Raw genomic sequence first — 24,607 nt, 5'->3', positions numbered from 1 at the left:
CAAGTCAGACAAAGGTCTAATCTCTAAAATCTACAAGAAAATCCAACACCTCTACAACAAAAAGACAAATAACCAAATTAAAAAAATGGGCAAAGAAAATGAACAGACACTTCACCAAAGAAGACATTCAAGTGGCCAACAGACACATGAGGAAATGCTCCCGATCACTAGCCATTAGAGAAATGCAAATCAAAACCACAGTGAGATACCATCTCACCCCAGCATTACTGGCACAAATAAAAAAAATTGGAAATAACAAATGTTGGAGAGGCTGCAGGGAGATCAGAACTCTTATGCACTGCTGGTGGAAATGTATAATGATACAACCATTTTGGAAAATGATATGGCACTTCCTTAGAAAGCTAGAAATACAAATACCATATGATCCAGCAATCCCACTCCTAGGAATATATCCTAGAGAAATAAGAGCCGTCACATGAATAGACATACGCACACCCATGTTCACTGCAGCATTGTTCACAATAGCAAAATGATGAAAACAACCTAGATGCCCATCAACAGATGAATGGATAAACAAACTATGGTACATACACAACAATAAAGAACCATAAAGAACAATGATGAATCTGCGAAGCATCTCATAACATGGATGAAAATGGAGGACATTATGCTGAGTGAAAGAAGTCAATCACAAAAGAACAAATATTGTATGAGACTACTACTGTAAAAACTCATGAAACGGTTTACACACAAAAAGAAACAATCTTTGATGGTTATGAGGGATGGGAGGGGTGGGGGGGAATACTAAATAGATAGTAGATAAGTGATAACTTTGGTGAAGGGCAAGACAGTACACAATACTGGGGAAGCCAGCACAAGTTGTACAAGGAAAGGTCATGGAAACTCCATAGACACATCTAAACTCCCTGAGGGAATGAATTGCTGGGAGGAGGGCTGTGGGGATCACGGTCTCGGGGAACATCTAGCTCAATTAATACGACATAGTTTACATAGAAAATGTTCTGATTCTACCTTGGTGAGTAGCGTCCGGGGTCTTAAAAGCCTGTGAGCAGCCATCTAAGATATTCCACTGGTCTCATCCCTTCGGGAGCAAGGGAGAATGAAGAAAACAAGATACAAGGGAAAGATTAGTCCAAAGGACTAATGGACCACAACTACCATGGCCTCCACCAGACTGAGTCCAGTACAACTAACTGGGTGGTGCCCGGGGAATACCACTGACTTCTCTGACACGGATCATAACAGAGGTCCTGGACAGAGCTGGAGAAAAATGTAGAACAAAATTCTAACTCATAAAAAAAGACCAGACTTACTAGCCTGACAGAGACTGGAGAAACCCCGAGAGTACGGCCCCCAGACACTCTTTTAACTCAGTAATGAAGTCATTTCTGAGGTTCACCCTTCAGCCAAAGATTAGACAGCTGAGGGACAAGGACTAGAAGGCAGGAGGGGACAGGAAAGCTGGTAATAGGGAACCCAAGGTTGAGAAGGGAGAGTGTTGACGTGTCGTAGGGTTGTTAACCAATGTCATAAAACAATATGTGTACTAATTGTTTAATGAGAAACTACTTGTTCTGTAAACCTTCATCCGAAGTACAATAAAAAAATTTAAAAAAAATTTATTGTGGCAAAATATATATATAAAACAAAACACTTGCCATTTCTACCATTTTTATTTGCACAATTCAGCAACATTAATTGCATTCACTATGCAGTACAACATCACCATTATGTGTTTCCATTTCTTTTTTATCACCCCTATCAGAAACTCAATGCCCCTTTAGCAATAATACCCCATTTCCTTCTCTCACCCTGGTAACTACCTGTACTGGTTTTCTCTGTTGTTCTTCTATTCTCTATTTCATTTATCATTGCTCTGATCTTTGTTATTTTCTTCTTTCTGTAGCTTTTGGCTTAGTTTTCTCTTCTTTTTCTAGTTCTTCAAGTTGTAAAGTTAGGTTATTGATTTGAGATCTTCCTTCCTTTTTAATGTAGGCATTTACAGCTATAAATTTCCCTCTAAGCACTGCCTTCGCTGTGTCTCATGTTTGGGTATGATGTGCTTTCATTTTCATTGGTGTCTAAATATTTTCTGGTTTCCCTTTTCATTCCTTCTTTGATCCATTGGTTGTTTAAGATTTAATACACTTTTCTGATTTTACAATCTCCTTTCTGCAATTATTCCTTTCATTTTCCTTTGTCATAACAAAATCTCCTATATGCCTTGGAATTCACTAACAAAATATAATAAAAATAGAACACATCAAAAATTAAAATCTAGTCAATCATCAAAATTAAGTCACTCTCTCTCAGTGCTTTAGAGGGGTCCTTAGAATGATAATGTCTTACCATTATCATTTGGAGTGATAAAGTTACCCCTTTATGCATTCTAGGTTTCTAAGATTGTCTCCAATATGTTTTTCCTTTAGAGTATAGCCTTTAGAGTATAGACTCCTTAGCCTCTATTTCTCGGACAATATGTTGAAGAGATACTGACTAATTTTAATCTTAATCTTTGAAAAATATAATCAAGAATAAAATTTTGCATTAATTGCTGAAAAATAACTTTGCGTTATTCCGCTGCTATCATGAAAAATTGAGAGTTGGCTATATATTTACAACAAACATATATATATATGTATACATATAAACAAAACTCTATACATTAGTTAAGAAAACTAAAATTCTAGGACATCCTTTGAATGGCAACAAAATCATGAAGGCAATATCAAGTTTACCAAAGAACTTCTTAAATAGTTTCATCAACACCACTGGATTAATAAGTTTGCTTGCACCAAAGTGATGCTCATTAAAAATCAATTCTACTATCTCAGAGAAGAAACTAGTCTACTGGGCTAATAGCCTACACAAGCCACTGCCTCATCTACTCTGAGACTAGAAGAAAGAACTAGATGGTGCCTGGCTACCACTATTGACTATTCTGATCAGGGCCACAATAGATGGACTATGTCAGAACAGGAGAATTTACTAGAACTCAAATTCTTAAAAACTTCAGACTTACTGGACCTGTTAAGACTAGAGGACTTCCTGAGACTATTGCCCTGAGATACTCTTCAAACCTTGAACCAAAATTATCCCCTGAAGTCATCTTTTAGCGAAGTAACAGATTGGTACACAAAATAAAGGATATTAGCCTTAGAGCATGGTGTACCAGTAAAAAACCATCTATATGAGACCAAAAGGTCAACAATCACTCTAAGGCAAAGACGAGAAAATAAGGGAGACAGGGAAATTAGAGTGCTGGAAATGGAACAATCAGAACGCAATTAAAGAGAATATTGACTTGATGTGAAAAATGTCACTGAAAAATTAGTGTAGAAATTGTCAAATGGGAACCTAATTTGCTGCGTAAAATTTCAGCAAACACATGATACAGTATTATTTAAAAAAATCAATTCTACTATGTTAGCATGCACAAATAATGAAAACCACAGAATAATTTGTGTTAAAACCTGAAAAGGGTCAACTATAAGGAAACAAAGCAAAGGGAATAGTTTAAACATGCAGCACCAACTGAGCTGAGGTTATAATTTCATTCTTTGCAGTCAACTCAAAGCAAGAGGCTTCCTAGAAGAGTTCTTCACTGCCTATTTGGAACAGTTATCATTATCAGTGCTGGTTTGTTGTTGTTAGGTGCGGTGGAGTCAGTTCTGACTCACAGGACCCTATGTACAACAGAACGAAACACTGCCCAGTCCTGCACCATCCTCACAATTGCTGTTATGCTTGAGCCCATTGTTGCAGCCACTGCGTCAATCCATCTCCTTGAAGGTCTTCCTCTTTCTTGCTGACCCTCTACTTTACCAAGCATGATGTCTTTCTCCAGGGACGGGTCCCTCCTGCTAACATGTCCAAAGTATGTGAGACGTAGTCTTCTCATCCTTGCTTCAAAGGAGCATTCTCTCTGTACTTCTTCTAAGACAAATTTGTTCGTTCTTTTGGTAGTTCATGGTATATTCAATATTCTTTGCCAACACTGCAATTCAAAGGCATCAGTTCTTCTTTGGTCTTCCTTATTCATCGTCCAGCTTTCACATGCATATGAGGCGATTGGAAACACCATAGCTTGGGTCAGGCACACCTTAGTCTTCAAGGTGACAACTTTGCTTTTCAACACTTTGAAGAGGTCTTCTGCAGCAGATTTGCCCAAAGCAATGCATCTTTTGATTTCTTGACTGTTGCTTCTATGGGTGTTGATTGTGGATTCAAGTAAAATGAAATCCTTCATAACTTCAGTCTTTTCTCCATTTATCATGATGTTGCTTATTGGTCCAGTTGTGAGGATTTTTGTTTTCTTCATGTTGAGGTGTAATCCATACTGAAGACTGTGGTCTTTGATCTTCATCAGTAAGAGTTTCAAATCCGTTTCACTTTCAGCAAGCAAGGTTGTGTCATCTGCATAACGCAGGTTGTTAATGAGTCTTCCTCCAATCCTGATGCCCCAATCTTCTTCATATAGTCCAGTTTCTCGGGTTATTTGCTCAGCATACAGACTGAATAGGTATGGTGAAAGGATACAACCCTGACGCGCACTTTTCCTGACTTTAAACCACGCAGTATCCCCTTGTTCTGTTCAAATGACACCGTCTTGATCTGTGTACAGGTTTCTCATCAGCACAATTAAATTGTTCTGGAATTCCCATTGTTAGAAATGTTATCCATAATTTGTTATGTTCCACACAGTCGAACACCTCTGCATAGGCAATAAAACACAGGTAAACATCTTTCTGATATTCTCTGCTTTCAGCCAGGATCCATATGGCATCAGCAATGATATCCTTTGTTCCACATCCTCTTCTGAATCTGGCTTGAATTTCTAGCAGCTCTCTGTTGACAGAATGCTGCAGTTGCTTTTGAATGATCTTCGGCAAAATTTTACTTGTGTGTGATATTAATGATATTGTTCGATAACTTCCACATTCAGTTGGATCACCTTTCTTGGGAATAGGCATAAATATGGATCTTTTCCAGTTGGTTGGCCAGGTAGCTGTCTTCCAAATTTCTTGGCATAGACGAGTGAGCCCTTCCAGTGCTGTATCCGTTTGCTGAACCATCTCAATTGGTATTCCGTCAGTTCCTGGAGCCCCGTATTTTGCCAATGCCTTCAGTGCAGCTTGGACTTCTTCCTTCAGTATCATCGGTTCCTGATCATATGCTACCTCCTGAAATGGTTGTACGTCGACCAATTCTTTTTGGTATAGTGCCTCAGTGCTGGTTAGTTAGGCAGAAAGCTCTAATGGGAAAATCATAGTGGCATGGCATTTAAAAGTTCACCCAAATTGTCTCTTTACCCTCCTTGCTCCTTTCTCCAGTGCAGTTTCTTGCCATCAGTTACTTAGCCGTTTTGAGAAACAGGATACAGCCTCAATTCACTTAATTAATATGATGATTAAAGCTCTGGGAAATGGTGCCCTGTAAGATTCTGCTCTTCCAGCAAGATGGCCAACATCTAGCTAGATTAGAAGCAGAAATGTACCATGAAAAGTAGGATTGGCCCTTAGCTTGCTGTATACCTTGGCACCCAGACGGATTCCTAAGGCAAAAGAAAAATCTACAGGTAGACGTACAGATATTATTTCAAATAGCAAACAAGAATCAATGATGAATAAAAATTACAGAAAAATCTTTTACATGTTGATCATTACTGATGTAACTAAACATATACTAGTAGAATATGGAACTGTATGATGGTTTTTAAAAATCCTACATTCATGTAAACTTTAAAATTATTTCATATTTTGAAATTCTTTTAGGACATAAATGTAATCACATTTTAAAACATCTATGTAAACAAGCAAACACATCTTACATTCACCTTAAATTAGTTTAAAATCATCTTACCTGTGTAAAAAGTATAAACTGAGCAAATTGCCAGGGAAGCATAAAGGCAACATTGGAAAGACAAAGTGCAATGTAATATTTTCTACAAATGTTCGAGGTCCTTGATTGAGAGAAATGATACCAATAAGTTTTAATATAAAAATAGCCTATCACTGAACAGAAAGACTAATTGCAAAATGATAAAATTTAAATGACTGCATTAACTTTCATATAATATAACAAAGTATAGTTAGCTTTTAAAAGCTCATTAAAAAGAACTTTAAAATATTTGGATTATAAAAATGTCTAGAACAAAACAACAAAAATTCTACTTTAAATACAATAAAGTATCTAGTTTATCAGTTAATCAAATATCTTAAATATAAAAGTTTACTTTCTTCTAAATATGCATAACATTAGAATTTAGTACTTCAGGAAGAAGGTAAGAAAATAAATTTCCATTAGCATTTAAAGCAAGCAGTTTACAGGGCTGCAAGAACTAAAGGTTTGCATATGCTAACTGGTTATAAATGCGGGCACTGCAGAATCCGAAAGGTACTAGTAATTGAAGTACAAGGTTCCCTGAGAGTTTGGAAGGAGATGGTGATCAATATTCCATTCAGTAAGAAATTTTTCTAACACTCTGTGAGATTTATTTCACGGTAAAGTTATTTAGAGTACTCTGGAAAAATAAAAATAAAAAAAATTAGCATAGTGCACTTAGGAAAATACCTCATTGGGGGAGGGAGTGTTTGGCAAACAAACGTATAAGATGTGCATTATTTGTGTAAAAATGCGGTATTTATTTGTCTATTCATTCATTGATTCACTCACTCACTCACTCATTTATTCATTGTTTCTCAGAACTCTTAAATTCCTGCAACGCTTATTAACTGAATCTCAACCAAAAATGTGTCCGACAAAAAACACTGAGAAGAAATTCTGGTTGAACTGCTAGCAACATCAGTAGTTTAGCAATGCTGTATAAGTACAAACTCCCTATCTATTCACTTCAGTATAGCACATATGTTCTTCATGGCAGATACATTAAAGCTCCTTCAAAATCACTGGAGATAATGAGTCACAGTACATAGGCTTTGAGGGAAAAAAAAAGTTTCTCAAAACATTTGAATCTTTATAAAATATGTATGAACATAAATTCTGATTTATTAAAACATAATATAGTTATCTAAAACCTATATCCTTGACAATTGTCTGGAAAGCAATTTTTACACAGTAAACTTTACTCAGTTTATTTTTACAATAATTCAAAGCATAAATGACCTAAATTTGGTAATCATAACTTAATAAGCTAAAGCATAGTTTAAGAAACTAAGCTTAAAATTTATTTAACATTGTTTTATAAATCAAAATTACCTGAGAATATAAGTTAAAAAGTACATCTGAAGTACAAGAAACGGATATGAAAAACTTTCCCGGAGAGGTGGTGTCCACATTACGCGTGTAGCCTGAAATCGGTAAAATGCTTACTTCATTGCATGCTCCATCATAATAAACATTATTAATTTAAAAGTCATGGGTGGGCTGGTTTTAGTAGTTGTACTACCAGGCTCATTAGACCCTATTTCTGAATGCCCTGGCACTGCCTCTCAGCTTGAGGGCTCTCTTACAGACAGACACACAACTATTAAATTGAGAGCCATGAACTAGCTATTAACTAGTAAATACAGAAACAAATCAAAGATATTCCAGACAAAGCATAGGGATGCCCAAGGGACAAACAAAACAGGAGCTATAGTGGCTGTGAGGATTCTAGGATGGAAAAATCTGATCTACAATTCTTGATTGTAGCCCTGCAGGCCTAATACTGTCATCCTAGGGCTTTGGGACATATACACGCCCATATTTAGTAAATAGCTAAACAAATGTCACCTAGGACATTTGCAAACAAGAAAGTTTACACTTAACAAGTTCAAATGAGTAGAGATGCAAATTATAAGTGGTTACGATTGTCTCTGAATTTGTGAAATATACATTTAAAGAAGTTAACTGTAAATTAAAAAAACAACTATCAGCATTTGATAATCACTGAAATGAAGCATGTAATAAATACAAGTATTAATTAAATTTCCATACAAACTTTAAAGCTAATTTGTTTCCAAGAGATATGAGCATCATAAAAGTTTTATATCAAAAATCCTAAATTCTGGAAAGAAACAACTCTTATTTTCCAAGTGACTTAAAGGTTATTGTTCCTCTTCCAAGAAACCAATATTGTAAACCTTGGAAGATTAATTATGGCATGCATAAAAAGACAACTCATAACACCAGTCATCTGGCATACTCAGAGAAAAGGCCTTGTCTTTACGTCAACACATTGATGAATGACGATTACTTTGTTTGCTTTAAGTTAAAATAATACATTTAAGATATTCTGTGTATCATTTTTATGATTCTCTTCTCTGGTATTTCAAAATTAACCAAGTATCTACTTTTCCCAATTGTAATGGATTAAAAAGAATATTCTAACCTATATAACCTATGTTAAAACTTTTTACGTATTTTGCTTCCAGAAGGTAGCAGTCAGATTGTCTTTCTCTTGTTCACTGCCATGTCCTCAGCATCTAACAGAGTCTGGCACGTGGTATATACACTCAGTGTTTGCTGAATGAATTCACCGTAGTCTCAATAAGTTTCTATGAGCTCTTTTTAGGTGGACTGTTGTTCCAATTGGGCTGAGTTAGTAAGGTAATTTCCATTTTGAGTTGATCATTTTATGTTATTGAAAAGGCAGCATGATGTAATGCAAAGAAGCTAGGTTTTAGAGGCAGACAGATGTAGATGGTAAGCCCAGCTTCAGCACGTAGCAAATGTGGAAACTTTGATATGTAACTTAATCTCTCTAAATTTCAACTTCACAACTTGTACAGTGAGGATAACAACTCCCCCTCAAAGAAGTAAATGACATATGTACAGTGCCTGAATTCAGCAAGTACAGTATTTCTTTTTCCTGTACCATACATGGGTGTGTATGTGTGCATGCATATATGTATTATATGTATATATACTAAAAAGCAAACAATATGTTTCATGTTATAAATTCCAGTTATAATAATGTAAAACTATAGATCAATATGATTAAAATATCAACTTACAACACAAGGTTCTATAAAATGTTGTGAAGCCATAGGTAATATCCAATTATATAAAATACATACTGTTGAGTATATTTCCTTGTTCCTATACAGCCCCTCCCATTTCTCAGTAATTATTTTCTAGAAAACAAACCTCTCCATGGTTGAAAAAGTAGCACAGTACTGTGATTAGACCTCCTACTTGAGTCCCACTGTGAAAAAAAAGTGTACAATCATAATTCATGTAAAATACCGCTTTTTTCACAAAACTATTTCTTAGAATTTAAAATCAGTTTTCTGTATTTAAAAGAGTATTAAACCATATAAAATATTAATAAACTTTTCAAATGTACTCATGTAGTGAATGTTTTACACTGGAATGTGTAAGCATACAAATTGCACATATACAGTAACTCCTATTTTTATATTATTCCTATTTTATAATTTGTTATATGTAAAGTATTTTCTAAAGCGTGAATATAAAATTATTTTCAACAAATATTTCAGCACTTCAGAGTCTATACCACACTCTTGGAATATTTCCGATGGAAGAAAATGTTTGTCTTTTGAAATTGGACTTAAGTGTCTGAGACATGAAGAAAAGACTCCAACAGTGTCATTTAGCAGAAACTTAGAACTTCTAAACTACTGCAAAGATTCTTTTTTTCAGGCCTAAAGAAGCAACAATGTAGAAGATAAAGAATAGCCAAGGATAGCTGATAATCATCAAAGAGAATATCATTTTGTAAAATTGCTCTTTCTTCTGCGTGTCTGTGAACACAGATGCTCAGCCCACATTAATGCAGTTTATATCTCCCTACACACCTCCTTTCATGCCCCACTTCCCTAGTCTACCACATTCTAAGCACTATGAAAATAGCTACTTTATTTGTCTTGTTTATTGCTGCATAGGCAGCTTCACACATGGAGGACAATAAACATTGGTTGAATGAATAAAGGAAAGAAGGAATGAGTAAAAATGAAGGAAAACAAAAGACCACACAGAGAGAGAGAGAGAGAAACAAAAAAACAAGCAGAGGAAAGGCTAATGGAAACTGAAGGATTTACCATTAACAGACTTTCACTAAAGGAAAGTCAAAGGATGCACTTCAAAATGGAAGAAATTGAAAGAAGGAAGGTATGAGAGCAAGAATAAATGGTGAATACAGAAACTGGGAACGTGTGAATAAATCTAAACAAGATTTGACAACATAAAACAGTAACAATGACTTCTAGGAAGGGATAGAAGGAGTAGGTATTAAACAAAAATAAGTAATAATATATAAAATGGGAGAGGCGTTTGGAGTTAAAGAGTTCTGTAATTCTTTGTATTGTTCAGAAAAAGAGGAAAATATCAATTCATTTAAACTTTTATCAAGTTTGATGTGCATGTTAACACTTTATGGTTAACCACTAAAATAATAGAAATGGAATATCTACCTTCCAAGTTAGTGCCAAACATGTGATCAAACATGCAGTCAAGATGCACTGATAACTACTGGTGATTGGAATGTGAAAGTTGGAAACTAAGAAGAAGGAACAGTAGTTGGAAAATACGGCCTTGGTGATAGAAACGATGCCGGAGATTGCATGAGAGAATTTTGCAAGACCAACAACTTCTTCACTGCAAATACCTTTCTTTACTAACCTAAACGGTGACTATACATGTGGCCCTCACCAGATGGAGTACACAGGAATCAAACTGACAACATCTGTGGAAAGAGTTGATGGAGAAGCTCAGTATCATCAGTCAGATCAAGGCTGGGGGCCAACTGTGGAACAGACCATCAACTGTTCATATGCAAGTTTAAGTTGAAGCTGAAGAAAATTAGAATAAGTTCACAAGAGCCAAAGTATGACCATGAGTATATTCCACTGGAATTTAGAGACCATCTCAAGAAAAGATTTGTCCCATTAAACATTAATGACCGAAGACCAGATGAGTTGTGGAATGATATCAAGGACATCATACATGAAGACAGCAACAGGTCATTAAAAAGACAGGAAAGAAAGAAAAGACCAAAATGAATGTCAGAAAAGACTCTGAAAATTGCTCTTGAATGTAGAGTAGCTAAAGCAAAAGGAAGAAATAATGAAGTAAAAGAGTTGAACAGAAGATTTCAAAGGGTGGCGCAAGAAGAAAAAGTAAAGTATTATAATGAAATTGCAAAGACCTGGAGTTAGAAAACCAAAAGGGAAGAACATGTTTGGCATTTCTCAAGATGAAGGAACTGAAGAAAAATTCAAGTCTCCAGTTGCAATATTGAAGGATTCTACAGGGAAAATATTAAACGATGCAGAATTCATTAAAAGAAGATGGAAGGAATATGCAGAGTCATTATACCAAAAAGAATTGCTCAACATTCAGCCTTCTCAGGAGGCAGCATATGATCAAGAACCAATGGTAGTGAAGGAAGAAGTCCAAGCTGCACTGAAGGCATTGGAGATAAACAAGGTTCCAGGAATTGACGGAATATCAATGGAGATGTTTCAACAAATGGATGCAGCTCTGGAGGTGCTCACTCATCTTTGGCAATAAATTTGGAAGAAAGCTACCTGGCCAACCGACTGGAAAAGATCCGTATTTGTGCCCATTCCAAAGAAAGGTGATCCAACAGAATGTGGAAATTACCAAACAATATCATTAATATCAGAAGCAAGTAAAATTTTGCTGAAGATCACTCAAAAGCAGTTGCAGCATCGACAGGGAACTGCCAGAAATTCAAGCTGAATTCAGAAGAGGACATGGTACAAGGAACATCATTGCTGATGTCAGATGGATCTTAGCTGAAAGCAGAGGATACCAGAAAGATGTTTACCTGTGTTTTATTGACTATGCAAAGGCATTTGACTATGTAGATCATAACAAATTATGGATAATACTATGAAGATGAGAATTCCAAAACAATTGTGCTCATGCAGAACCCGTACATAGACCAAGAGGCAGTCATTCAAATAGAACAACGTGATACTGTGTGGTTTAACATCAAGTCACCCCTGAGATAGCCACTGTGCTGATTTTGTGATTATCAATATAATCACCACTATATGGAACCCCGGTGGCACAGCAGTTAAGAACTCAGCTGCTAACAAAAAGATCAGCTGTTCCAATCCACCAGCCACTCCTTGAAAACCCTATGGGGCAGTTCTACTCTGTCCTACAAGGTTGCTATGAGTCGGAATTGACTCAAAGGCAATCGGTTTGTTTGTTTGTTTTATATACATATAAAACAATATCATTTAGTTTCCTGTGTTTTAAACTTTTAGACAAATGGAAGAATGTATTTTTTTTTCTTCCTTTGGTGCCAGGCTTCATTCATTCAACATTATATTTGTAAGATTAGTCCATAGCGATGTGTGTAGCTGTAGTTTGTTCTTTCTCATTGCTGTATAGTATTCCACTATATTAATAAACCATAATGTATTCATGTCTCTATTGATGGATATTTGGGGTTGTTTCCAGTTTGGAGCTATTACCAACAATGTTGCTATAGTCTTGTGCATAATTCCTGGTGTATATACGCAAGAGTTTCTCAGGAATACTATATTTTTATGCATATAACATGTGCCTTCTATGTTTGTTTGCCAACCTCTTCCTTCCCCCGCAAGGTATTTACACAAGCGCATCTATGCCAATTTTTTTTAACATGTTGCTATAAAAAAATTAGCATACAGCACTGATGACAATATCTCACAGCGGGAGGGAGCAGTTGGCAAATGAAAATAGGAGTGTGTTATTTGCATAAAAATACGATATATACTTTAAATTGGAATCCTTGAGTCACACAGTATCTACATCTTCAACTCTTCTAAGTACTGCACATCGTTTTCCAAAATAGTTGTACTAATTTATATAGCCACCTGTGGATGAAAATTCCTTTTGCCAACCTAGAGATGTGAAACGGTACCTCATGATTTACATTTGTATTTTCCTGATAACCAATGATAGTAGGCAACTCTACATATTGCTTATTGGCCATTTGGAGTTCCTCTTCTAGGAAGTGTCTGTTCATAAATATTTTGTGTATTTTTCTATTAAGTTGTCTGTTTTATTAGTCTTTGTAACCCCACTAGAATATAAACTCCATGAGGACAGAGATTGTTTTATATTCCCAACATCTAGAATAGCGCTCCTGATCACAGTAGACATTCAATAAATATCTGTTTAATTAATGAATGTAATTTACTAAAACAAGGGGTGTTACATAAAACAAGGTTTAGTTATATAACTTAATTTCTACATAGACATAAAAAAAAAAAACAACCCATTGCCGCTGCGTCGATTCCAATGCATAGCGACACTACAGAACACAATAGAACTGCCCCATAGGGTTTCCAAGGCTGTAATCTTTACAGAAGAAGACTGCCACATCTTTCTTCCACAGAGCAGCTGATGGGTTCGAACTGCCAACCTTTCAGTTAGCAGCTGAAAGCTTAACCACTGCACCACCAGGGTTCCTTCACATAAACAGAAGCCCTATGAAAAATCAAATATTCTTGAAAGATTAATCTAGATTTTTAACTTTTAATGTTGTACAGTTCAAGAATAACATTGTAAAGAAAACTGATGATTCAGTTAGGAATGTATACATCTGTAACAAACAGAACACCTGAAAAGGTGGCTTAAACTATATGAATGTTATTATCATTCAACAAGAAAAGGAAAGATAAGTGGCTGTTGGCATTGGTTCAGCAGCACAAAGACAAATATATTTGCTATTTTTATGTCCTTTCCTTTATGGTCATAAGATGACCGCTGCAGCTCCAGGCATCATATCCAATTCAAAGCAGTAAAGAACAGAAATGGGCAGCTGAATCTTTTGTGAGAAAAGGAAATGCTTTCCTCCATATAACCCTAGCAGACTTCCTCTTATTTTTCATTGGCTAAAACTAGCTCAAATGGCTATCTGAAGGTGCAATGGAGACTGGGAAAGCAGAACACATGGTTGTCACAATTAACATAATGATTTGAGACTGGGCACACTGACATCACAAACAAAACCGTACTACTTTTATCAAAAAAGACAGGTTGGCAAATGAAAGTGTCTACCACAAATGGTATTTATTTTCTTTTACTGCTTTCTCAATTTCACATTTACAGAGACTAAAATCAGAAATAACCTGCTACTAATGCCAACCAAAGATCTCCTCTAAGGTTTCATCATTTTCCACATGAACTTAAAGTATTTTCATTTAAAACTCTTAAGAAATCTTGATGAGTTAAAAAAATATATATATCACCACAAGGATAAAAGGGAGGTCTTAATTATTATTTTTTATGACCTTAGACTGGCCTTTTGTGTGTGTGTGTGTGTGTGTGTGTGTGTTTGTGTGTGCATGCTTTAGATGGTTTACAGAGCAAATTAGTTTTTCACTAAACAATTAATACACAATAGTGTTTTGTGACATTGGTTGCCAACCCCATGATATGGCAACACTCTCCTCTTCTCGATTTTGGGTTCCCCATTTCCATTTGTCCAGTTTTCCTGTCCGCTCCTACTTTCTCGTCCTTGTCCCTGGGCTGGTGAGCCCATTTAGTCTCTTATACGTGGTTGAGCTACGTGTATTAGTATTTGTTTTATGGGCCTGTCTAATCTTTGCAGAAGGGTGAACCTCAGGAGTGACTTCAGTACTGAGTTAAAAGGGTGTCCAGGGGCCATCCTCTCGAAGTTTCTCCAGTCTCTATCAGGCCAGTAATTCTGGTCTTTTTTTGTGAGTTAGAATTTTGTTCTACATTTTTCTCCAGCTCTGTCTATTGTTAGGTACCATCGAGTCAGTTTCAACTCACAGCAACCTTGTGTACAACAGAAAGAGACACTGCCTGGTCCTGCGCCATCCTCACAATCATTGTTATGCTTAGACCCATTGTTTCAACCACTGTGTCAATCCATCTCCTTCGGGGTCTTCCGCTTTTTCGCTGACCTTCTACTTTACCAAGCATGATGTCCTTCTCTAGGGACTGCTCCTTCCTGAAAAGTCCAAAGTATGTAAGATATAGTCTCACCAGGAGTATTCTGGTTGTACTTCTTCCAAGACAGATTTGTTCATTCTTTTGGCAGTCCATGGTATATTCAATATTCTTCAACAACACTGCAATGCAAAGGCATCAATTCTTCTTCGGTCTTCCTTATTCATCGTCCAGCTTTAGCATGAATATGAGGCTGTTGAAAATACCATGGCTTGGGTCAGGTGCACCTTGGTCTTCAAGGTGACATCTTTGCTTTTCAATACTTTAAAGAGGTCTTTTGCAGCCGATTCGCCCAGTGCAATGCATCATCTGATTTCCTAACTGCTGCTTCCATGAGCATTGATTGTGGATCCAAGTAAAATGAAATCCTTCACAACTTTAATCTTTTCTCCGTTTATCATGATGTTGCTTATTGGTCCAGCTGTGAGGATTTTTGTTTTCTTTATGTTGAGGTGTAATCCATTCTGAAGACTGTGGTCTTTGATATTCATCAGTTAAGTGCTTTAAATCCTCGTCACTTTCAGCAAGCAAGGTTGTATCATTTGCATAACGCAGGTTGTTAATGAGTCTTCCTCCAATCCTGATGCCCCAGTCTTCTTCATACAGTCCAGCTTCTCGGATTATTTCCTCAGCATACAGATTGAATAGGTATGGTGAAAGAATACAACCCTAACACACACCTTTCCTATTTTAAACCACGCAATATCCCCTTGTTCTGTTCAAATGACTGCCTTTTGATCTGTGTACAGGTTCCTCATTAGCACAATTAGGTGTTCTGGAATTCCCATTCTTCACAGTGTTATCCATAATTTGTTATGATCCACACAAAGGCCTTTCAGTAGTCAATAAAACACAGGAAAACATCTTTCTGGTATTCTCTGCTTTCAGCCAGGATCCATCTGATATCAGCAATAATATCCTTTGTTCCACATCCTCTTCTGAATCTGGCTTGAATTTCTAGCAGTTTCCTGTTGATATACTGCTGCAGCCACTTTTGAATGATCTTCAGTAAAATTTTACTTGCATGTGATATTAATGATATTGTTCGATGATTTCCGCCATCGGTTGGATCACCTTTCTTGGGAATAGGCATAAATATAGACTCTTCTAGTCAGTTGGCCAGGTAGCTGTCTTGCAAATTTCTTGGCACAGATGAGTGAGCACCTTCAGTGCTGCATCGGTTTGTTGAAACATCTCAATTGGTATTCCATCAATTCCTGGAGCCTTGTTTTTCTGCCAGTGCCTTCAGTGCAGCTTGGACTTCTTCCTTCAGTACCATTGGTTCCTAACCATATGTTACCTCCTGAAATGGCTGAACATCGACAAGTTCTTTTTGGTATAGTGACTCTGTGTATTCCTTCCATCTTCTTTTGATGCTTCCTTCATTGTTTAATATTTTCTCCGTAGAAACCTTCAATATTGCAACTCAAGGCTTGAATTTTTTTCTTCAGCTCTGTCTGGGACCCTCTATTGTGATCCCTGTCAGAGCAGTTGGTGGTTGTAGCAAGGTACCATCTAGTTGTGCTGGACTCAGTCTGATGGAGGCTGTAGTTTTGGTCCATCAGTCCTTTGGACTTATCTTTCCCTTGTGTCTTTGGTTTTCTTCATTTTCTCTTGCTCCAGACGGGGTGGGACCAGTGGAGTATCTTAGATGGCTGCTTATAAGCTTTCGAGATCCCAGATGCTACTCATCAAAGTAGGATGTAGAACATTTTCTTTATAAACTATGTTATGCCAACTGAGCTAGATGTCCCCTGAGACCACGGTCCCCAGCCCTCAGCCCAGTAATTCAGTCCCTCAGGGAGTCTGATGTGTCTGTGAAGCTTCTAAGACCTTGCCTTGTTCAAGTTGCAGTGACTGCCCCAATACTGTGTACTCTTACCCTTTATCAAAGTTACCACTTACCTATTGCTTAGTTAGTGTTTTTCCCTCCTCTCCCCTCCCCTCCCTCGTAACCATCAAAGATTGTTTCTTTTTGTGTGTAAATCTTTTCATGAGTTTTACAATAGAGGTCTCATACAATATTTGTCCTTTTGTGATTGACTTATTACACTCAGTGTAATGCTCTCCACATTCATCCGTATTGTGAGATGTTTCACAGATTCATCATTGTTCTTTATTGTTCCGTGGTATTCCGTTATGTGTATATACCATAGTTTGTTTATCCATTCATCTGTTGACAGGCATTTAGGTTGTTTCCATCTTTTTGCTATTGTGAATAATGCTGCAATGATCATGGGTGTGTATATGTATATTTGTGTGATGGCTCTTATTTCTCTAGGATATATTCCAAGGAGTGGGACTGCTAGGTCATATGGTATTTCTATTTCCAGTTTTTTAAGGAATTGCCATGTCATATTCCAAAATAGTTGTCAAGATAATTATTTTAGTGACATCTTTAGTTTCAGGTTACAGGATATCAGCTAAGCTTCTGAAAAATAAAGTAAATCGACAAACTCTGCTACTATAAATTAATTAATCTGATTAATTATGCTCCTCACTTCATATGCAAATGTAAACTAGTCCTTATAATCTCACTAAAAGATCTTTTAATACAGTACTTACCTCAGGTATGTACCATATATGAAGAACAATCCCATCATTACTCCATTTAAAATAAAAATCACACCAACATAAAAGCAAGCAGGGTCTCCCAATCCTTTGAAAAGACACAGATGAATTAGTATTTAGTGAATAAATGACTATAATGCAATTGGGTGTGATTTTCTCAGTACCTTATACAAGAGCTCATGAATCTCCTAAAAGTATTTGTTTTTCAGTTTGCTGCTCTCTTTAATAATTACATTTATACTTTCTCCTTATATGAGGTATTAGTATAATATAATGATTTATTGGGCCTTCACATTTATTTAGGGGATGCTTCTGTTATTCTGTATTTGGAAACTTCTGTAGAGCCACTTTATGAATTCAAGGAGAACCCATCGCATTATTTTTATCTTTTGCTAGGCTCTAGAATGAGTAACATATGATCTTTACCTCAAGAAGCAGCTTTAGTGTATATGAGATGATCCAGTTATCTGATCCATTATTACTATGTATAGCTGGGAAATTAATATAGTATGTGTGTGTAGCACTTACTGGGTGCTTAACAATCATTACCTCACATAATTCTCAAACAAATTTGTGAGATTAGAATGGTTGAGAAAACGGAACATAAAAAGCTTAAGTAACTTGCCATCAGTTGTTTAGCTATAGCAGGGAAGCCACGACCTGAAGACCGGCTTTTCTGACTCCTATTTCTCTGACCACTCCTTTCCAGTCTGTTTTAGTAAGTTCTCTTCCTTTATGCACCCTTTCAATGTTGGACCACGTTAAACCAAACCAAAGCAAACCAAACCCGTTGCTGTCGAGTCAATTCCAACTCATAGCGACCCTATAGGACAGAGTAGAACTGCCCCATAGGGCTTCCAAGGAGCAGCTGGTAGATTCGAACTGCCAGCCTTTTAGTTAGCAGCCAAGCTCTTAACCACTGCGCCACCAGGGCTCCTGAACCACCTTACACTCTGCCATAAGCCCTCTTCCTTCCTCATGCTGCATATTTTTCTTAAGGAAATTCTTCCACTTCCATGGCTCCAATGATCATCTGTATACAGATGACACCAAGTGTATATTCAGCCCAGATCTTTCTTCTTGTCCCTATACTTATATGGAGCCCTGGTGGTACAGTGGTTAAGCATTCAGCTGCTAACCAAAAGGTCAGCAGTTCAAATCCACCAGCAGCTCCTTGGAAACCCTATGTGGCAGTTCTACTCTGAACTACAGGGTAGCTATGAGTCGGAATCGACTCTATGGCAACGGGATTGGTTTTTTTGTTTTTTTATACTTAAATACCCAGGTAGCCACTTGACAGCTTCACTTTGAGGTCTCATAGGTGCCTTAAACAAATACATCCAAAATGAAATGTAGCAATTTGACTTTAATCCTTTTCAAATGTTTCCTACCACTTAAAGGTAACAAATTACTTAAGCCAGAAACCAAGCAGTATTACATGACTTTTTAATCTCCCTTGCTTCTCCCATTAAACAATTACCAAGTCTTGTAAATTCTACCTGCAAAATACCTCTCAAATCCATGTATTTCCCTATCATCATCTGCAGAGAGTATAATACCTTCCTACCCAGCCTCTCTGAATCCATTTTTGCCCTCTACAACTGCCAAAATCATATTAAAATGCAAACCTGTTAAAATTCTTTGATGCATAAAGTAAAAAGTCCTTAACCACTGTACAGCGCATCATGATCTGGCCCTGCTTACATCCCCAGCATCATTTCATACCATTTTTCTTCTCTATTCCTCTGCTCCAAGAATTCTAGCCTTCTTCATTTCCCTCCTGCCTAATATGTTGGTCCCTATTCTTTTTTTTTTTTTTTTTAATATTTTATTGTACTTCAGGTGAAGGCTTACAGAACAGATAGTTTCTCATGTAACAGTAACACACATGCTGTTTTATGACATTGGTTAACAACCCCACAACATTTTAACCCTCTAAATTCTCAACTTTTTTTTTGTGTGTGTGTGTGAAAATACACATAGCCAAAGATACGCCATTTCAAAAATTTTTTTTACATACACATTTAAGTGACATTGACTACGCTCTTCTAATTGTGCTGTTATTCTCACTTAAGATGAAGGCTTACAGGACAAAATAGTCTCCCATTTAACAGTTACTACAAATGTTGCCCTATGACAATGGTTAACAATCTCACAACACATCAACAATATCCTTACTCTACTTTGTGTTCCCTATCATCAGCTTCCTACTCCCCTTCTGCCTTCTGGGCCTTGTCACTGGACTCCTGTACCTCGTTACTCTCATGGTTTCACTGGGCTGTCCACTCGCAGGCTGATCAGTGAACCTCGAAGGTAACTTTACCACTGAGCTAAAAGGGTGTCTGGGGGCCATACACTCGGGGTTTCTCCAGTCTCCTTTAGGCCAGTAAATCTGATCTTTTTTTTTTTTTTGTGAGTTAGAATTATGCTCTACATCCTTCTCCAGCTCTGTCCAGAATCCTCTGTTGTGATCCTGGTCAGAGCAGTCAGCGGTGGTAGCCGGGCACCATCTAGCTGTACTGGACTCAGTCCGGTGAAGGTCTTGGTAGCTGTGGACAATTAGTCCTTTGGACTAATCTTTTCGTTGTATCCTGTTCTCTTCATTCTCACTTGCTCCCGAAGAGAAGAGACCAGTGGAGTATCTTAGATGGCCGCTCACAGGCTTTTAAGACCCCAGACACTACTCACCAAGGTAGAATGTAGAGCATTATCTTTATAAGTAGTGTCATGCCGATTGAGCTAGATGTTCCCCGAGACCATGGTCCCCAGAGCCCTCCGTCCAGCAACTCAGTCCCTCGGGGAGTTTGGATGTGTCCAGGGGGCCTCCATGACCTTTCCTTGTACAGGTTGTGTTAGTTTCCCCTGTATTGTGTACTGTCTCACCCTTCACCCAAGATACCACTTGTCTATTGCCTATTTAATATTCCCCCCCCACCCCTCCCATCCCTGGTAACCAACAAGAATTGTTACATTTTGCGTGTGAACTTTTTCATTGGTTTTTACAATAGAGGTCTCATACAATATTTGTCCTTTTGTGATTGACTTATTTCACTCAGCATAATGTCCTCCAGTTTCATCCATGTTATGAGATGGTTCACTGATTCATTATTGTTCTTTCTCGTTGCATAGTACTCCATTGTGTGTATGTACCATAGTTTGTTTATCCATTCATCTGTTGATGGGCACCTACGTTGTTTCCATTGTTTTGCTATTGTGAACAATGCTGCCATGAACATAGGTGTGCATATGTCTATTCGAGTGTGGTCCCTATTCTTGAAACACTTCTCATTCCTTACTCCTACCCTCCAAAACCCGTTGCCACTGAATCGATTCTGATTCATAGCGACTCCTACCCTCAGCAACCTGTATTTTCTTATCTGTAATATCCATCACAGTTGTAACTGCTACAATCCCGCTTAAAGTATAAATTCTATGACAGTAAGGCTTCATGTCTACCTGGTTCATTTCTGGTTCATAGTCCAAAAAATTTAAAAAACCCAAATGCTAAACACTAACCTATTACTTAGTGGAGACTTAAAAATCACCATATGTAGCCATATAACGATTTTTTTCTCTTCCTCATAAAGGTTATAGGTTCTAGCTAAGTCCTTGAAGAGTCTCTTTATTTTATGAGGCATTTTCTGAATTGCTTCATTTTGTAAATAAAGTAAAATTGCCCCTCTAATAACCCTTTTCAGTACTATTACTGATATAATAAAGGTCACCTGAGGGAATCAGTAAAAAGTAAAGGAAATATAGATTCAGTATATATTCCAAATGTTGAAAGTTATTGCAAATAAGTTTATAAAATACAGTAAGTAGTTAGGTTGTGGAGGCCATAGAGAGATAAAGAAAAAACAACTGTGTAAATGTTATGCAAATAGATATATGTGGTTCGGAATAAGAGTTTCAAGGGACAACATTATATTTGGATTCAGAAAGTGCTAGACTGCAAACATCTTAAACAGAAGTGACTACTAAGTATCCCGGAAAACTGCTAGATGATTCCAAAAGTAGTTCTTTTACCAAGACACCAATGTAGAAGACACATATGAAGAGTTTGGTTAAAACTGTTTATGGATTTTCAAAGTATAAAAAAGCAATATTTATAAATCCATCTATTATTTTATATCTTATTTTAAAATACGTATGCAAAACTAAATTAATACATTGAGTATTACCAGTAGATATTAGCCTGTTTACTCTATATTCCAAAAATTTATATACCCAAACTACTTCCTCCAATTTTTTTGGAATTATATCATTCTGAAAATGAAAGAATGACTTATATTGAGGATTGCTTTACACTGAGGTACAGTAATACTCACATGAAATTCCAATTTAATATCCCAATTAGTAAGTGCATAGCCTTCTCAGAAAACTACTTTAAAAGGTAAAACTCTCATTTAAGTAAGTTAGTTTTAGGGTGTTTTAGAGAAAAAAAAATCAACCACAGTAGTTTACAGTAATTCTTAAAATGAGTAATAACATTATAAAATGTTTATGAAAACATGAGAATATAGTAGCATTTTAGGAAGAAACATGCCTTCACAGCTTTGAACTTCATTAAGAGGTTGTACTCTGGTGACATTCCAGCAGGTCTTAGTTTCTAGCCCAAATAAATTCATTATTCCCACGAATGTTCGATAGCAGCTAGCAATGATTACCTATAAAAGATAAAAACAAAAAAAAAAAAAAAAGATAAAAACAAAAAGAGATAACAGAGCAAAATTTATTTTATTCATAATAATTTTTTTTTCAAAATGGCACATTATGATGGTTGCCTTTGATATTATAAATTTTCAGAATTTTATTTCAATCATTTCACTTAGGAAATATTTTAAAATGTCATGTATATAATATATTATAAACTAAAGTTGTATACTATTGAGTAATTCACATCTATAATAATAGATATTGTAATCAACATGATTGTAATATACTCTTGTAATTAACTCTGTAATAGAAATAGTAATAGCTGTAAAATCATGTATAAAAGTATATAATTAAAAATGGGGGGGGTGGGGCCAATATGGCAGAGTAGTTGGACGCTTCTGGTGGACCCTCTTACAACAAAGACCCGAAAAAACAAGTGATTGGATTATATATGGCAATCTGGGAGCCCTGAACATCAAAGGCAGAGTTGAGGAACCAGATGGAGTGGCAGGGGGAGGGAGAGACAGTTTGGAAGCAGCAAAGAGTTGTCAGACCCCACCCAGTGAGACCCTGAGCCCTTCAGGCCTGATCAGCTCAGGAGTGAGCGGTGAAGCAGGCAAGCAGCCGTGCTCAGGAGGCGCGTTTTCTGCACTGGGAGAGTCCCAGCGCCGGAGAGACCCAGTGCCATAGAGTCTACATGGCCACCCAGAACCAGTGAGAAGCAGCCCTCGATCCGGCGAAAGATAAGTAATTGTATACGGCTTACTGTGCGGATCAAAAACATCCCCCTTAGGGAAAAACCTCTCTCCCATTTACCTCCCTGCTCCCTGCTCTGCACTAGGTCCCTGACCAGCTTCAGCAATTGCCAAGTCCCCTGGGCTGGAAGTAGGATCCGTCACATGCCCGGAGCCATTCTCCCTGCCTTGGAGAGTGAATAAATTAACAAATGGGGAAAAAATAAACTGCCGGCTCCCCTAAGCCAGGAACCCAGGGTAGGCACAGCTTCTTTGCCAAAGCACAGACATAAGGGATCCACGGACTTTGAGTGCCTTTCCCCCGGCAGAGACTTGTGTGGGCCCATCTCAACAGCGTAGGCCCTCTTATCGCAGTACAACAAGGTATATACTGGAACTCTAACTTCAACTGTTTCAGTTGTGAAGTGGCAGGCTCTTGACATTTGACACTGCTTAGCCCATTCAGCAGGGTCTTCGCCTACTCACATCAGGGGCCTGAGGACTGGTGGCTCCACCCCACGCCACCTAGCCACCTGCTATAGGGGCCCCTTAATAAGAGGTGCCCCCTAGTCCTAACAGCCAACAGCATTAGGTGCTCATAGTCTGGATGCAAAACCCACCCACCTACGCACTCTAGGGAACAGGGACATGCTCTCCTCCTGGACACTCAGGGGCGGCCGTCAGCCCCCTGCCTTGCTCAGAGTGTGTCCCCCTGCTGGAGCCAGATGCTTGTGCCGAAACCAAACACCCATGCCTGTCTAGAACTGTAAGTGAGAGCCTACACCACACACTTGGTTGCTATCTACCTGGGCACCTGAGCTGAATCCATATAGTAAGAGTTGGTGGACTCCTGAGTTCACATACCTAGTAATAGATCTAACCACCTGGTGACAGGGCATTAGAGCTTCAAAGGTGCCAAGAATCAAACTAGCTCATACGAGCAGCCTATTTGGGCATATCAAAACAAAACAAGAAGCTAGGACACAGTAAGCAAACATAAAATAAATAAATATAATAAATTATTGATGGCTTGGAGACAACAGTCAATATCAAATCACATACAGAGGCAATCCATGATGGCTTTAGCAAGCTCCCAAAATAAAGAATCTAGAAATTCTCCAAAGGAGGAAAATTTCTTGGAATTACCGGAGGCAGAATACAAAGATTAATATACAGAACTCGTCAAGAAATTAGGAAAGAGATTAAGCAAAACGCAGAATACGCAATAGAGGAAATTAAAAATATTAGAGAAGAGCATAATGATAAATTTAACAGGCTGCAAGAATCCATAGAGAGACAGCAATCAGAAATCCAGAAGATTAACAATAAAATCTCAGAATTAGACAACACAATAGAAAGCCATAGGAGCAGAATTGAGGCAACGGAAGTCAGAATTAGTGAGATTGAAGATAAAGCACTTGACACCAACATATTTGAGGAAAACTCAGATAAAAGGATTAAAAAAATAAAGAAACCCTAAAAATTATGTGGGAATCTATCAAGAGGAATAACCTACAAGTGATTGGAGTACCAGAACAGGGAGGGATTACAGGAAATACAGAGAGAATTGTTGAAGATTTGTTGGCAGAAAACTTCCCTGATATCATGAAAGATGAGAAGATATCTATCCAAGATGCTCATCAAACCTCACATAAGGTAGATCCCAAAAGAAAGTCACCAAGACATACTATAATCAAACTTGCCAAAACCAAAGATAAAGAGGGAATTTTAAGAGTGGCTAGTGATAAACAAAAAGTCAT

At 37.4% G+C, this 24,607-nt stretch overlaps 1 protein-coding gene across 1 annotated transcript in view; it reads right to left on the bottom strand.

The window, feature by feature from the left end:
• Positions 1-24,607, bottom strand: part of DPY19L2 (dpy-19 like 2) — a 115,381-nt gene that overhangs the window by 76,338 nt on the left and 14,436 nt on the right. Inside the window, exons 5-9 of the mRNA XM_004385312.1 lie at positions 22,004-22,124; positions 17,452-17,545; positions 9,073-9,130; positions 7,201-7,292; positions 5,845-5,944 (exon numbers count right to left, since the gene is read on the bottom strand). Of these exons, the coding sequence (XP_004385369.1) occupies positions 5,845-5,944; positions 7,201-7,292; positions 9,073-9,130; positions 17,452-17,545; positions 22,004-22,124 (465 nt within the window). The remainder of the gene's footprint in view (positions 1-5,844; positions 5,945-7,200; positions 7,293-9,072; positions 9,131-17,451; positions 17,546-22,003; positions 22,125-24,607) is intronic.

This window comes from Trichechus manatus, unplaced genomic scaffold (genome assembly GCF_000243295.1).
Source record: "Trichechus manatus latirostris isolate Lorelei unplaced genomic scaffold, TriManLat1.0 scaffold00137, whole genome shotgun sequence".
NCBI lineage: Eukaryota > Metazoa > Chordata > Mammalia > Sirenia > Trichechidae > Trichechus > Trichechus manatus.
This window is presented reverse-complemented; position numbering and strand designations above follow the sequence as displayed.